The sequence below is a fragment of the Diachasmimorpha longicaudata genome, chromosome 14 (assembly GCF_034640455.1).
Source record: "Diachasmimorpha longicaudata isolate KC_UGA_2023 chromosome 14, iyDiaLong2, whole genome shotgun sequence".
In the NCBI taxonomy this organism is placed as follows: Eukaryota; Metazoa; Arthropoda; class Insecta; order Hymenoptera; family Braconidae; genus Diachasmimorpha; species Diachasmimorpha longicaudata.
Genome location: NC_087238.1, coordinates 591,142 through 605,629, shown reverse-complemented (window position 1 = coordinate 605,629; position 14,488 = coordinate 591,142). Strand labels below are relative to the sequence as shown.

Here is a 14,488-nt window from a genome sequence, read left to right as displayed (position 1 = left end):
CAGCTGTTTCAACGTCTAGAAGATTTCGGCTTAGTGGTGAATGTCGCAAAGTCCGTCCTGGGCAAACCTGAAGTGGTTTTCCTCGGGCACACCATCAATTCCACGGGGATCAGCCCCCCACGAGACCGGGTAAGCGCAATTCTCGATTACCCGAAACCTCAAACAGTGAAGTCTCTCCGCAGATTCCTAGGTGCTCTCAATTTTTACAGAAAATTCATCAAGGGCGCCGCAGAAATTCTCGCTCCACTTAATGCAGCGCATCGAGGTCCCGCCGTAAAAGGAAGCCATCCCGTCGTCTGGGACCCGGAAATGGACAGTGCTTTCTCCAGGGGCAAACAAGCCCTGGCAGAGGCAACACACCTGGCTCATCCTAATGTCGAGGCTGAGTGGGCAGTCTTTACCGACGCATCAGACCACGCAGTGGGCGCGGTTCTGCAGCAAAGACATCCCGATGGATGGCAGCCACTCGCTTACTTCAGCAGGAAACTGGTTCTCACAGATCGTCATCATGCCACTTACGACCGGGAGCTCGAGGCGATTTACCAGGCGATTGCACATTTTCGGCACATTTTCGAGGGGAAGACCCTCACGGTCTATACGGATCACAAGCCCCTAACTCACGCATTCCACCAAAAGCCGGACAAAGCAACACCTTGGCAGTGTCGGAGGTTGGACTTCATCGGCCAGTTCACTTCAGACATCAAACATATCTCGGGTGCTGATAACATCGTCGCGGACGCCTTGTCTCGTATCGAGGCAGTGTCCGAAGCCGTTAACAACCAGCAACTAGCTCAATCGCAGCGGGAGGACCCAGAGCTCCAGCAAATGCTTCAGAATGGCAACAATAGCCTCAATCTGCAGCTTCTCCGCTTCCCAGGGTCAGACAGTAGAGTGTATTGCGACGTTTCAGCGTCGGGTACGCTGCGCCCGTTTGTACCGCAGCCCCTGAGACGACAAGTCTTCCTCTCCATGCACTCACTTGCACACCCAGGGGGAAAGGCTACCCGTAAGCTCATTGCCGATCGTTTCGTTTGGCCGGGGATGAACAAGGACTGCGTAGAGTGGACTCGCCACTGCCTGCCGTGTCAGAAGAACAAGGTTTCCCGACACGTCGCCGCACCTCTCGCCGAGTTCGCACTCCCTTCCCAACGATTCGAACACATCCACGTGGATTTGGTAACGCTACCGATGTCAAGAGGCTTCAAGGACTGTCTTACGATTATCGACAGATTCACTCGTTACCCAGAAGTCGTACCGCTGCCAGATATAAGGACGAAGACAGTGGTTCGAGCACTTTTGTACAATTGGATCGCGAGATTTGGAGTACCTCTCAGGATCACCTCTGACAGAGGCGGCCAGTTTATTGCCGACATTTACCGGCACGTCATCGAGATGGTCGGAATCCAGCGAAAACTGACCACCCCAATTCATCCTCAAGCCAACGGGCTGGTAGAGAGACTTCATCGCCAGTTAAAGGCCGCACTACGCTGCCATGGGGACAGCTGGTATGATGTCCTACCGCTGGTGCTTCTCGGGCTCCGCACCGCCTGGAAACCGGACGTCAACAGCACTCCAGCTGAGCTCACTTATGGGGAGAAGATTCGCCTCCCCGGCGAATTATTCACGCCTACCAACGACCGCACGGCTCCTGAAATTCTTCGAGATCTACGCAGACACTTTGCGGCAATAGCTCCCACAGAGATGTCCCGCCACGGCACTAAACCGATCTTCGTATACAAAGATCTCGCCAATTGCACACATGTGTTCGTACGCAATGACACAGGAGGAGCACTTGCCACAGCTCCATACTCTGGACCATATCGCGTCGTCAGTAGGCATGACAAACACTTCGTCATCCACTATCGCTCGCTGGGAAGGGGAAACAACCTTCAGGACGTCCCAATTTCTCTGGACCGCCTAAAACCGGCTTTCATTCTCCAAGAGGACTTGGAACAGGTCCAACAACTGCCGGCAGAACCCTGCCCCCGCCAGCAGAAGAGGCATCAACGACAACAACTACAACAACAACAGCTACCGGAATCAACAGGCAACAGCTCAGCAACGACCTCAGGAGGTCCAGCTCGGACCAGGAGGGTCACGTTCGACGTGAGACCACGAACGCGGACCTATGACCCGGAACAATCGCCGAATGCCAAGCCATCTGCGCACAGTGGACATCGCTGAACACACCCAAGTTCTACTTTCTTACTTTCTTACTTTCTTAAATTTATATTTTCTAAAAAACTACGTTTTTTATTCCAGCAGGGGAAGCATGTAGCGGCTACATGCCGCCTGACAACAGACCACCTGAAGTCACCCACAGGAGCACAGTGAACATACACACACACACACGCACCCAGAGGAATTTGCCCAGGACACTTGAACAGTGCCCAGTGGGCGCATAACAGTTGACTATCAGTGTCTCGCCTGATCACATCTATTCTAATCACTGTGCTCAAATAACGTTGTAACCCTGACTAACGCTTCGGCGAATAAATATATTATTTAATTAATATTCGTCTGTGGTTAGATTCGGATGTTCCCTCAGACTAAATCAACCCCCGAATCCTACAAAGTGACTTTGGATGGACAGACATTTCCTGGTGTTAATATTGTGGATCTGATACAAGATGTTGTCAGAGTACGGAAAACATATTCAGCTAAAGGATGGGAACATTTTGCCGTTCATCTCCAAAACCTGAACACCCCTCGGGAGTTTCTGGGTAATCCCAAGTTTCATCAGCCCCCACCAGCATTGCCAGACATTAGGAATCGAAGAAAACCTGAAATTTCAGAGGACGAGAGTTCTGTAGACGAAGGTAGAAGAAGAAAAAGCTATAGATCACGCACTCCTCCTGTACATCGCCCCCGTAAAAACTCGAAAAAACCACGGCTTAGTTCTACCTACACTGCGAAAACCTACAAAGTTACATCATGGCTTCCGTTGTGAACAATGAAAAACTCTCGAGGACATTTTTTAACCATCCAGAGCCTGAGGCATACACAGGGGCTCGAAATATTTTGTCAAAACATAAGAAAGAAATACCTGAAAGTGAAATAAAAAATTGGCTTAATGCTCAGAACACTTATACTCTTCATAAACCCATTAAGCGTAAATTTCCACGTCTTCATTATACAGTAACCAACATTGATGATGTGTGGGAGGCAGACCTAGTTGAATTGAGATCATTAAAAACATATAATGATGGGATTTCATATTTGCTTGTAGTTATTGATGTCTTGAGTAAGTTTGCCTGGGTAGAACCATTGAAAGACAAATCAGCATCACAGGTTCTTGAAGCTTTCAAGCGTATAATGGATACGAATGGAGGTCGCGTTCCTGTTTCTATACAAACAGACAAGGGAAAAGAATTTATGGCCAGCAGTGTCCAAAAATTTCTGTCTGATAAGAAAATAAAATTTCGTGTTGCACGTAATCCCGACATAAAAGCTGCAATTGTCGAGCGCTTCAATCGGACATTGAAGGAACGTATGTGGCGCTACTTTACGCATAGTCGAACATATAAGTATACAGATGTTTTGAAACAAATTGTCGAGTCTTACAACAACGCACGACATTCTTCAATAAAGATGGCGCCTGCGGCTGTGACGATGGATAATGCACCATACGTATGGCGTAATATACAAAGTCGATTCAAGACGGAGAAACCGCGTAAAGAATCCTTTAAATATAAAGTCGGCGACTATATACGCATCAGTCGAACGAAAGGCATCTTTGAGAAAGGATATGAAACTAATTGGAGTAAAGAAATATTCAAAATAACGAAAGCTGTTTTCAAGCAATCATTGCCGATATACGAGTTGATGGATTTCGCTGACGAACCAATTGAGGGATTTTTCTACGAACCAGGATTGGTGCTTGTCAATAAACCAACGGACAAGGACGAATTCATAGTCGAACGTGTCATACGCTCTAAGGGAAAAGGAAAAAATAAGCAGATTCTTGTTCATTGGGAGGGATATCCTGATAAGTTTGATTCTTGGATACCTGAAAAAATGAAGAGAAACGAATTTTATATGGTGCTCCCCAGCAACAGCAGCATGAGCTATCATCCTGATAATACAGCCTCGAAATTCACAACCTTGCTTCCAAAACAAGTTGAACTGGAAGGAGAATGGGTAGTGGGTCTGAGTGTAATACAATTTCCTTGCAATTTTTTACATATACGTGATCGAAAAGATGCTTCAATCAATTTCGTTAATAATGCAATCTCCAATAAGAGTAAGGTAAACGCACTACAAACATTTTTTCTACCTACTGCAGTTTTCAAAGATATAACAGATTTAGTGGGGTTCATGAATACTTTTCCGCCTTTGAGGGCTCATATCCGATTTGAATATTTGACTCAACAAGGTTTTGTGGAAATTGTAAAACACTGCAACACCAGAAACTGCACTAGCACAGTTCATGCAATAGACTTTTCCGATAAAGTAGCCGATATGTTGGGGTTTGAGAGACGTGTACACAACCTCACAAGCGCCAGGCCCTATTGTGAAGGATCTTTACCAGCAAGTTTGGTCAGAGGCTTGCCTTCGAATTTGTTCATCTACAGCGATATTTGTATACCCTCCGTAACAGGTGACGTACAGTCATCTCTGTTACGAGTGGTACCATTCAGCGTTTCTACGTATACCTATGGGTCCATACACTGTACTACGTTTTCCACTCCTCATTATATTCCATTGATGAGGTATTCATTTCGCACAATTGAAATAGATATAAGATGCAATCAGGGTGATATGATCCCATTCGAGTATGGTCCTTTGAACGTGACACTTCATTTCAAGAAGATTGATTGACTAAAAAAATGAGTCCCTACATTACATATTACGCAAACCAAGCTGGTGGAGGAACAGTGGATCGATATAGTGATTTTGAAAGGGTATTCGTTGGAAGTCCTTATTAAAGAGGTCATGGAATTGTCGCTTTCCTTGGGGGTCTTTTTCGGCGCATTCTGCCCTATCTGGGAAGCGCAGCCAGAGCTGTCGGTAAAGAAGCTCTCAATGCGGGTTTTAACGTTGTTGGGGATGTAATGACAAATGGCAAGCCTTTAAAGGTGGCGCTGGAAGACCGATTAGCCGAGTCTGGATTGAAATTGAAAAGGAGGGCACAGGACAAAATTGGGACCATGATGCGTGGTTCAGGATATAAGAGGAAGCGTAAACGCCTCGCCTCTCATAAGCTCACTCGCCGCGCATCTGCCAAGACATCCAAAACTCGGAAGAATAAAAAGAAGAGACCCGTTGAAACCAAAAAAAGCAAGAAAATGAAAAAAGTAACGAGACATAAATCAAAGCGGAAGACTCGTGATTTGTACGACATTTTCAACTAATTATTATGTCGTTTCTACATTCGCACTCTTCTGAGTGTGTGAAGTCGGAGCTGGACCTATTTACCATACCACCTACCGAAACATGTATTGAAAATTCTCAATTTGTTTATTACAATCCTGTATCTACGCTGTCGGACGATGCCCCAATTGGATTCATCGTACCAGGCCATGGAGAAGAATATATTGATTTAGCACATACCATGATCAAAGGACTCTGTTGGTCCTGTGAATAAGTTTTTACATTCAATGTTTAACCAAGTGGATGTATATTTCAACCAAAAGGTTGTTACGCCTCCAAATAATCTGTACGCATATAGAGCATACATTCAAACATTGCTAAACTATGGAACAGATGCCAAGTTCTCCCATCTTGGAATGTCTCTTTGGGCTACGGATAGTTATGGTGCAATGGATTCTACTGCTGTAGCGGCGGGTGATGCGAGAAACAACAATTGGCTAGTCTCACGTCAGGCCTTTACTAAAGGTGGAAAAGCTTTTGATCTACTGGGACATTTACATTGTGACGTGTTCAATCAAGATAAGTTTTTGATGAATGGTGGAGAGCTACGCGTTCGTCTTATCCGTGCAAAGGACGACTTTTGCCTTATGGACGATAGTGCCCTGAATTATAAGCTGCGTATAGTAGAAGCCTCCTTGATTGTTCGTCGTGTCAAACTCAGCCCTGGAATTTTGATAGCTCATGCTAAAACGCTTGCAAAGACAACTGTGAAATATCCTTTGACACGGGTTGAGGTCAAATCTTTTGTTCTCCATAATGGGATTATGGGAGAGACATTAGACAATGCGATTTTGGGACAGCTGCCTAAAAGAGTCATACTGGGATTTGTTGAAAATGCCAGTTTCAACGGCTCGAGGAAGAAGAATCCCTTCAACTTGCAAAATTTTGGGATAAACTTTTGATGTCTGAATGTCGATGGACGTCAAGTACCTACAAAACCTCTGCAGCAAAGTTTCACCTCTGTCGTCTGCCTAGATGTGGAAGCATTCAACACACTATTTGCTGGTACTGGCACACATTTCAGTGACCATGGAAATAGCATATCACGTGCGGCCTATTCCGATGGATTTTGCTTGTTCGCGTTCGATCTGACCCCTGATTTATCTGCAAGTTCCGCTGGCCATTGGAATCTGGTGAAAAGTGGAAGTATTCGCATTGAAGTTCGCTTCAATAAAGCAACAGAGCAGAATGTAAATTGTTTGTTGTACGCCGAATATGACAATTTGCTAGAAATTGATTCCACAAGACAGGTTATTGTCGACTACAGTGGATGAAGATGGAAGACTATTTAATGGACGCGCAGCATAAGATTGCATTAGTTGCATCCAGCCTGCTGAACGAGACCCCCGCTAATTTCCCGGCTTCCCGTCGTTGTATGAATACGTTTGAGCTCCTGGAAGTATTACCGCATACAGATGCATGCATTGGAGGTGTCTACCCTGCCGACCGTGTCCCCTGGACATGGCCCCGACCCTGTGCTATCATCATCAACACCGACAACCACAATCAGGCAGGAAGCCACTGGGTTGCCGTTTACCTCGGTTCAAATAGGCGAGGAATCTATTTCGACAGCTTCGGAATGCCACCCTTCGATACACGAATCTCTCAGCGCCTTAAGCGAAATTGCAATGTTTATGAATGGAGCCAGAAAAGACTCCAAGATATATCGTCTGATGTTTGTGGGCAGTACTGCATTGTTGTGCTTCACTGGTTGTTCAATGATCGGTCTTTACAGTCCTTTCATAAACTATTTACTTCAGACACAAAACGTAACGATCGCATTGTTATGAAAATGTTCAATAAAATTATTCAAAAACACAATTGTAATCGTAGAAATTTAAGTAAGCCTTTTCAGAACTTGTCTGGTAAAGGTAGTTTGCATTGTAACCAACGGTCTTTAAAAAATATATTACGTTTGCATTAATTTGGTAATAATAATAATAATAATAATAATTTTGATTACTACTATTTTTTAAATACCTAATATTATGTACGACCCCTCATACAAGTATAATTTCTGAATAAATGATTTATATACTCAATAAATTATGTATTATATATTTATTTCATTTCCACATATATACCCACATTTTCCACGCCCCCCCCCTTTGAACCACGTGACCCTTACCACCCACCCCCCCTTAAATCACGTAACCCTTACCCCACCCCTTTTTGAATCACGTGGCCCTTGCCACCCACCCACCACCCACTTCCTGTGGAACAAACACATTTTTTGGGGACCCTCACCCCAGGGGGCCCCCAGAGCGGCGACGTCCTCCTCAAAGGACAATGGGAAAACCTGTTCGGACACGTCTGGAAAAAGGGGGGAAGGGGGGCGATTCCTGGAATACATTCGCCAATCGTGCCCACTTACTACTTGCGCCAATGAGAAAATCGACGGGTCTTGATGTCAGATAGTGTGGATCCCCTAGCTGTCGCCTTCGGAGATGCTCCCAATGCTGAGGTTGAGAGACGGAGAACGAAGGCAATGACGAAGTGAGACTACACAGTACGTAGGGTTTGACAAGAATCTGATTGCTGGAGTACAGAGACTTGAGATAAAATTGAGAGAACCCATTAGAGGCAGATGTTGAACCACTAATACCAACAACCAGTAGCACAGCGGGAGACACCGATAAGCTGAGCTTCTTAACCAGTTCACTTGTCGCAAACGACAGCTCAGAACCAGTATCCAGCAGCATCCTAACCTCGTGAGAAGCGCCCTGTTTCAAGACGAGCAAGGCTAGGGCTGTGGCGAGAATCACACCTGGTCTGGGCTGTGGAGAGACTTCACGATTGATCACGGGTATAAACGGAGCATCACTTTCCAGAGCCGACCGTAGAGAGAGGTCATGGATCGGGGACGACTCTGGCGCAATTGTTGGCAGAGTATGTCACTGTGGACTCATGTCAGGCCTAGAGACAGTGGTCCGTATCGATTGACCGGGCTGACGATCCTGCGAAGTCTGAGGAACCTGCTGGCTCGCACGAGGCTGAGAGGATCTTTGAGGTGTTGGCTGAGGACGACTGATGTGACTCATCGAGTGATGATTCTGCCGACACACCACTCAGGTCTTACTGAGGCTCTGGCAGTTCTCCCTGTTATGCTTCCCGAGGCAGTTCTCCCTGTTATGCTTCCCGAGGCAGTTGAACCAGCGACGTTTGAGAACGACGAATGATCTCCTCTCGGTAGGAAATAGAGCTTTGAATTTGGAGCACCTGTCCGGCGAATGTTCCTCCTCACACATCGGACAGGCCCGGAAGCACATGTCCGCCCAACTATGAGACGGAGGTTGAGGTTGAGGATTCACAGTTCGAGACGAATTACTGGCCGAGTCCTTCCCGAACCTAGGCTGCGATGTTGGGGCAGCAGAGACACTGTACACCCGAGCAGGCTGACTTGGAGGGCAGACCGTCACTGTTTGGCTTGGGGTGTAACCTTTCACTGGTTGATTTGGGAGGTAGACCCTCACTGGGCGAGGCTTCGAGGCCTGTTGAGGGGTCGATGAGGAAGTCCGAGAGGGATCTGACTGAGGTTGAGAACCGTGCATCTCGATCCTCTCCCTGGCCCTGGCCCTGCTGAGCACGAACTCCTTGGGAGCTGCGTACGTCGGGAACTCCGTTGATCAGCCGAGCTCGATTTCCCAGGCCGTTAGCGTCTTGGCATCCAGCCGCCCTGTAACGAGATGGACGAGCATGTCGTCCTAGTGCTTCACCGTACGACCTAGAGACTCCAACGCGTTCAAAGCTTCAGCTACAGAGTTGAGAAGTGCGTTGTACTCCCTGGCTGAGCGGTTGATGACCTTCGGAGCTGGGTGGAGATGAGCAGCCGCTCATTGTCGTAGCTAGCCAAGAGAGTGTTCCACGCTGGCATGAACGCATCCTGAGTCACTGGCAAGGTGGAGATAAGCTGCTTAGCCTCGCCCGTGAGAGAAGTCAGCAGGTAGTGAAACTTCTCCACCGTAGAGAGCGACGGATTCCCGACCACCATGGAGAGGAACAGATCCTTATACGGTGTCCACTCCGAGAAGGTCCCTGAGAACGTTGGCAGCGAGATCATAGGCAACTGCCTATGAGTCGCTGGCGCCGGTGGAGAAGTGACAGATGCCCGACGAAACGACTCGGAGAGATCAATGGACTCATCCAGACCCTTGATGAGCCCCATGAACGTGGTGCGAGCTGCAGAGTACATCGCCAGGCACTTGTCACAGACCTCCTCCTTAACATACGCGTGATCCAGCACCTCCTCATTATCCTTGGCCGTCAGCAGCTTCAGATGGAGAGTGTCAAACATGCTGCAATGGTTCTCCAGCATGTCAAGCTTGGACTGGAGGTCAGTCACCGTGAGAGCCTGCACGCCATCGGAGGCTGCCTCCGCTCTCAAGCTCTCAATAAACTTCGCCCTGCTTGCCTGGATTAAAATACTCCCCCTAAAGGCCATGTTAAAGTGGGAAGAGAAAAACCTCTAACTAAAAAAAGTGCGCCAAAGCGAAGCAAAAGCCCCCGTCAATTCCCTTTGCTAGGAAAAAGTCGGAAAAAATCAGCCGGAGAAATTAGAGGGATAAGCGCACCGCAATACAGCACAACGAAAGCACCCCCGGTAGTAACAGCAGCAAAATCAGCAGTGCTGGCAGCGACCGGTAAGTGTAGAATGGGCCGAAGCGGCAGGCGTCGCTGTGGGCGGAGGGTCGGTGACGTCGATGGGGGCGGGGCGGCACACGGCACCACAGGCAGGCTGGATTCCCGCGTTTTTTCACCCGCGAGATTTGTCCCCTAAAAAAACACTTCCCGACAACCCTATCCGGCTCGAAGGACTAAATGTTCCGGCGAGAGTTTCCCAAAAAAAACGGTGAAGGTTGGGGATAAGGGTTAAAGGGCCAGAATGAATGCGACACGAGACGCACTATTTAGTCACTGAGAAACTGTTTATTTCCACGTCACTATTTGTTAAAATTATACAAAATTATACAATTGTGCGTTGCACATAAGCCGCGAACAAACACGTTAATGAGCGCCGTAGAGATAGAATCTGGTGATAGAGATTTAGCGAAACGAGCGGTCACCACGAGAGCACTGTACAAAGTGACTCCTGGAACGTGCGAGAGAAAAACCTTCCGGATGTATGGAACGTTCGTGGTCAAAATCGAACGTTCCAGATAAATCAGCGTAAAACGTAGAGAAGGGCAGCGCCTCGGGTGCGGAAGTAGGCACCTGTCCCTGAACGCGGCCGGAAAAGGGAATCGCGCCCAGGAGGTGCTGCCACCCTTGGCCCGTATGAGGCTACCGCCTCAACAAAGATAAAATAATATAAAATAATATTAAATAATGAAGGGTTATAGGTAGTGAAATGAGTACAGAGTTATTTATTGTAACGTCTATTTATTCCTGCTCGTCTTCCAATCTTACACCCGCCACGTGTGGCGTATATTGCGCAACTGTAGACGCGTCCGTTGCTCGTCGAGTTGGGACGTGATCGGCGCATGCGCACGGTCACCTCCATCCACGCACTGCGCATGACAACGGTCATGCTTGCCTGTGTGTGCATGGGTGAGAATCACGCCGAGCGTCATTCCAACACTCCCTCCCGATCGCCTTGATTCTCATGTCTCTCCCTTATTTCCTCCTTCCTAAACAATAAGGTACATAATAATTAAATATTGACATTCATTATTTTATCCACTTGACGTTTGGGTAACTCAAACGCCAAGGGCTTGGTAAACACGTCTACTAATTGATCTCTCGAACTGATCCATTTTACTTTGACCAGATTAAGCTTCACACATTCTTTAATGTGATGAGCTTTAACGTCAAAGATATGTCTCAATTTATTCCCCCCACTGATCTCCGTACTACTCGTCGCACCCATGTTATCACACCACAGAGTCATTGGCAACTGGGGTGGAAAAATTAATTTTACTGAGTTGTGGATTGACAGCAACTTTTGACTCGTCTCACTCATCGCGACATATTCAGCTTGGCAAGTAGATAGGGCGACATACGAGAGCTTGTGAGTTTTCCAAGCAATCGTATCTCCAAACAATTTAATAACGTACCCACTGGTAGTTAACGATCCCTTACAATCCGCGAAGCTGGCGTCCGAGTATGCTTCAATCACGTCAGTCTCACCAGCATATCTCAAACCTAACCCAGATGTACCCTCCAAGTACCTTAGTACTCTTTTAACCATTTTCCAATCCTCATCGATAGGGTTCACCTGATGCCTGCTCAGGACATTTACGGTGTAGGAGATGTCTGGTCTGGTCGTACCCGCTAGGTACAGCAGACTACCTACTACTTCTCTGTATGGTCAGTTCATTTTCTCTGAACGTGGAACGCAATTCTCATCATTCATGTCCGACTCTCTCTGCCTTCTCTCATGGTTCGATGCCTGTGTGGTCACCATTGGGGTTCTTTGAGGGTGAGAGTCCTCAAATCCATATTTGACCAACAGTTTCTTCACATACCCTTCTTGATTCAACTTAAGGATTCTACTTTCTCGATCTCTTTTGATTGAAATATTTAAAAATTCCTTGGGTTCTCCCAAGGCGTTCATTTCAAAAGCTGTGCTTAAGGCCGTTTTTACTTCTTTAAGTTTACTCTTATCATTACTTGCCATTATGATGTCTTCGACATATAATAGCAAAATCAAGAATTTCTCATCCGAACTCCAAGTAAATAAACAGGGCTCCAGGTCGGAGTTGCTCAGAGCGACCCTGAGAGCGACTTCTGTGAATTTCCTGTTTCACCGTTTCGGGCTTATCCGAAGTCCATAGAGAGCTCTCTCCAGTTTACATACTTTTGTTTTTCTTTCTCTATCTGAATGGTGAGTTCCCTCTGGAATTTCCATGTAAATTTCCTCATCAATTTGACCATTTAAGAACGCAGTCTTCACATCGAGTTGACATGCTTCTAGATCGTATTTATTAATAATTGCAAACACGGTCCTTACCAAATTCATTTTCGATACTGGAGCGTAGGTCTCTCGCAATTCATATACATTCCTGTCTTTGAACCCTCGAATAACTAGCCTGGCTTTAATTCTTATTTTCCCATTCGCGTCGATTTTGCATTTAAACACCCATCGTGAATCTATTATATTTGCTTTCTGTCCTATTTTGTTAGTGATGGGTTGATCTACAATTCTCCAGACTTTATTCTTTTGAATGGAATTTAACTCGTCATTCACAGCTGCAGCCCAGTTATTCTTGTCTACCCTTGACATCGCGTCTTGGAAACTCACGGGGTCCGACTTTATGTCAGCTAGAAGAGCATGACATACCTCATCAGTTGAATTGTCCAAGCCTACCTTTTCCTCACCTGATAAGCACGCCAAGCATAATCCTCGACTCAAGTTCCCATCGATAGGTAATTTCGGAAAATTCTTGTCGTCTAATGGCTCTTTTTGACTCTCTAGCTTTGATTCTGGGCTAACCTTCTTGGGCCTGCCCCTCTTCCTCTTGGGAACTCCCTCCGATCTAAATGATCCTTCCCCGTCTTTCTCTTCTTTATCAAAGTTTACGAACCAGTCACTTTTCCTTATTTCTTCTTGAGCCTCTGGACAGTCTTTGATTCCGCTTCTACCAAACTTGTCGCCATAGACCTTCTTTTCATTAAATCTGACGTGTCTACTTTCATAAAACTTCCCGTCCTCGGGTTTTAGCAAGATGTACCCCGTAGGTGTACAGGGTGCGCTGAGAAACGAGGCGGATGGTGAACAGGCATGTTTTGGAGGTGATTCTGAGCAGAAAAGCCCTTTTCCACTTTTCGCTCGGACGCACCCCTGCAGAGATATGGGGGTGAAAAGAACGGCCAATGGGGCGCGAGCATTGCGCGGCTCTCCGTCCGTGTGCCGCGGGTAAGCAGTGTGCGTGCTTGCCCTTCTCCTCGGGCGGACGTTCCATTCCGCTAGTGAGTGAGAGTTAGAGAGAGAGAGGGGGAACGATATTTCAAGACAATCCTTTCAGGGTAATGGGGGGGGGGCGCTGGGGTGATTAAAAACAATAATTGTCAAAACGTGTTTTTTGGGGAAAAAATTCTGAAAACCGCGGGCATCCGGCGGTTCAACATAACCCTAGAGGTTATGTTGATTTTTCCCCTCCGCACGCCCCCTATTTTTCACTAAATATTCATGCACTCAATACACACCGTTGGAGAGCCCCTTTCCTTGGTTCCTTCCCCTTCCCCCGATCTCCTACTCACCGCGCTCGGACAGCGCGAGAAACACCAGTAAGAAGCACCACTGAAGGATGGGATGACGTAGGCCGTCCCCCTCCGTCCCGCGGTCCACTACTCACCGCGCTCAGCCACCGACGGAAGAGGATGATGACGTAGCGCGTCCCCCTCCGCCGCAGTCCCCTGTTCACCACGCGCTGCAGGACAATGGGCACACACGCACGTTGCGTAGTGCGTCACCCCGCCACCCCTCAGCCCCCGAAGATGCCCACAAGCATCGATCGGTGGATCAGGGGAAGGTGAATAACTCACCCCGGAAATAACCGAAATTAGGCCGAGGACCCCCGAATACTTCGGGGAGTTCCTCAAGTGGCCAATAACTCGTCACTCGTCGTTCGGCTGTCAATCAAGTGATTCAGTGCGCCCCGTTATTCAATATTCTAAATCGCGGAGAATTAGTGGACTGGCCCAGGACGTCCGAGCTGGAAAAGAGGCTCATACTGGACCAGGATCAACCTGTGGCCCCCCAGGAAGAGGCACAGAACCCAGAGGACCCAAATAATGAGGACAAAACCCCCAGGAACTCGGAAAGTCATCGGCCGAGTGAGTACCCTTTCTTTTCCCCTCATCACCCAGCGGCATCATCTCCCCCAATTACGATTCGCGGAACCCCTCCAACGGTGTAAATCCTTATTATTCTTTGTCTAGGGATTATTAATATTCCAATTATATTATCATTGTATTATTCTTATTATTAATATCATTGGATCCCTCAATTCTCCCCTTATTTCTCAAATGTAGAGCCACCCCCTTTTTCTTTGTATTGATTCAAAAGTGGTCCGACAAGTGACCTGCCTGCCCCCCACCCCTGAGATATTCCAAGAAACAGGCATTACTCTAACTATTGTATAATTGCGTAATTAATATTATATTTTTCATTAAT

General features: G+C 47.1%; 1 protein-coding gene across 1 annotated transcript; it reads left to right on the top strand.

Annotated features, from left to right (window-relative positions):
* Positions 1–5,359: 5,359 nt before the first annotated feature.
* LOC135169124 (uncharacterized protein F54H12.2-like) lies at positions 5,360–6,275 on the top strand. Its single transcript, XM_064133861.1, has 2 exons — positions 5,360–5,579; positions 5,707–6,275. Exons 1-2 carry the CDS (start codon positions 5,360–5,362, stop codon positions 6,273–6,275), a joined length of 789 nt encoding a protein of 262 aa, XP_063989931.1.
* The last annotated feature ends 8,213 nt before the right edge of the window (positions 6,276–14,488 follow it).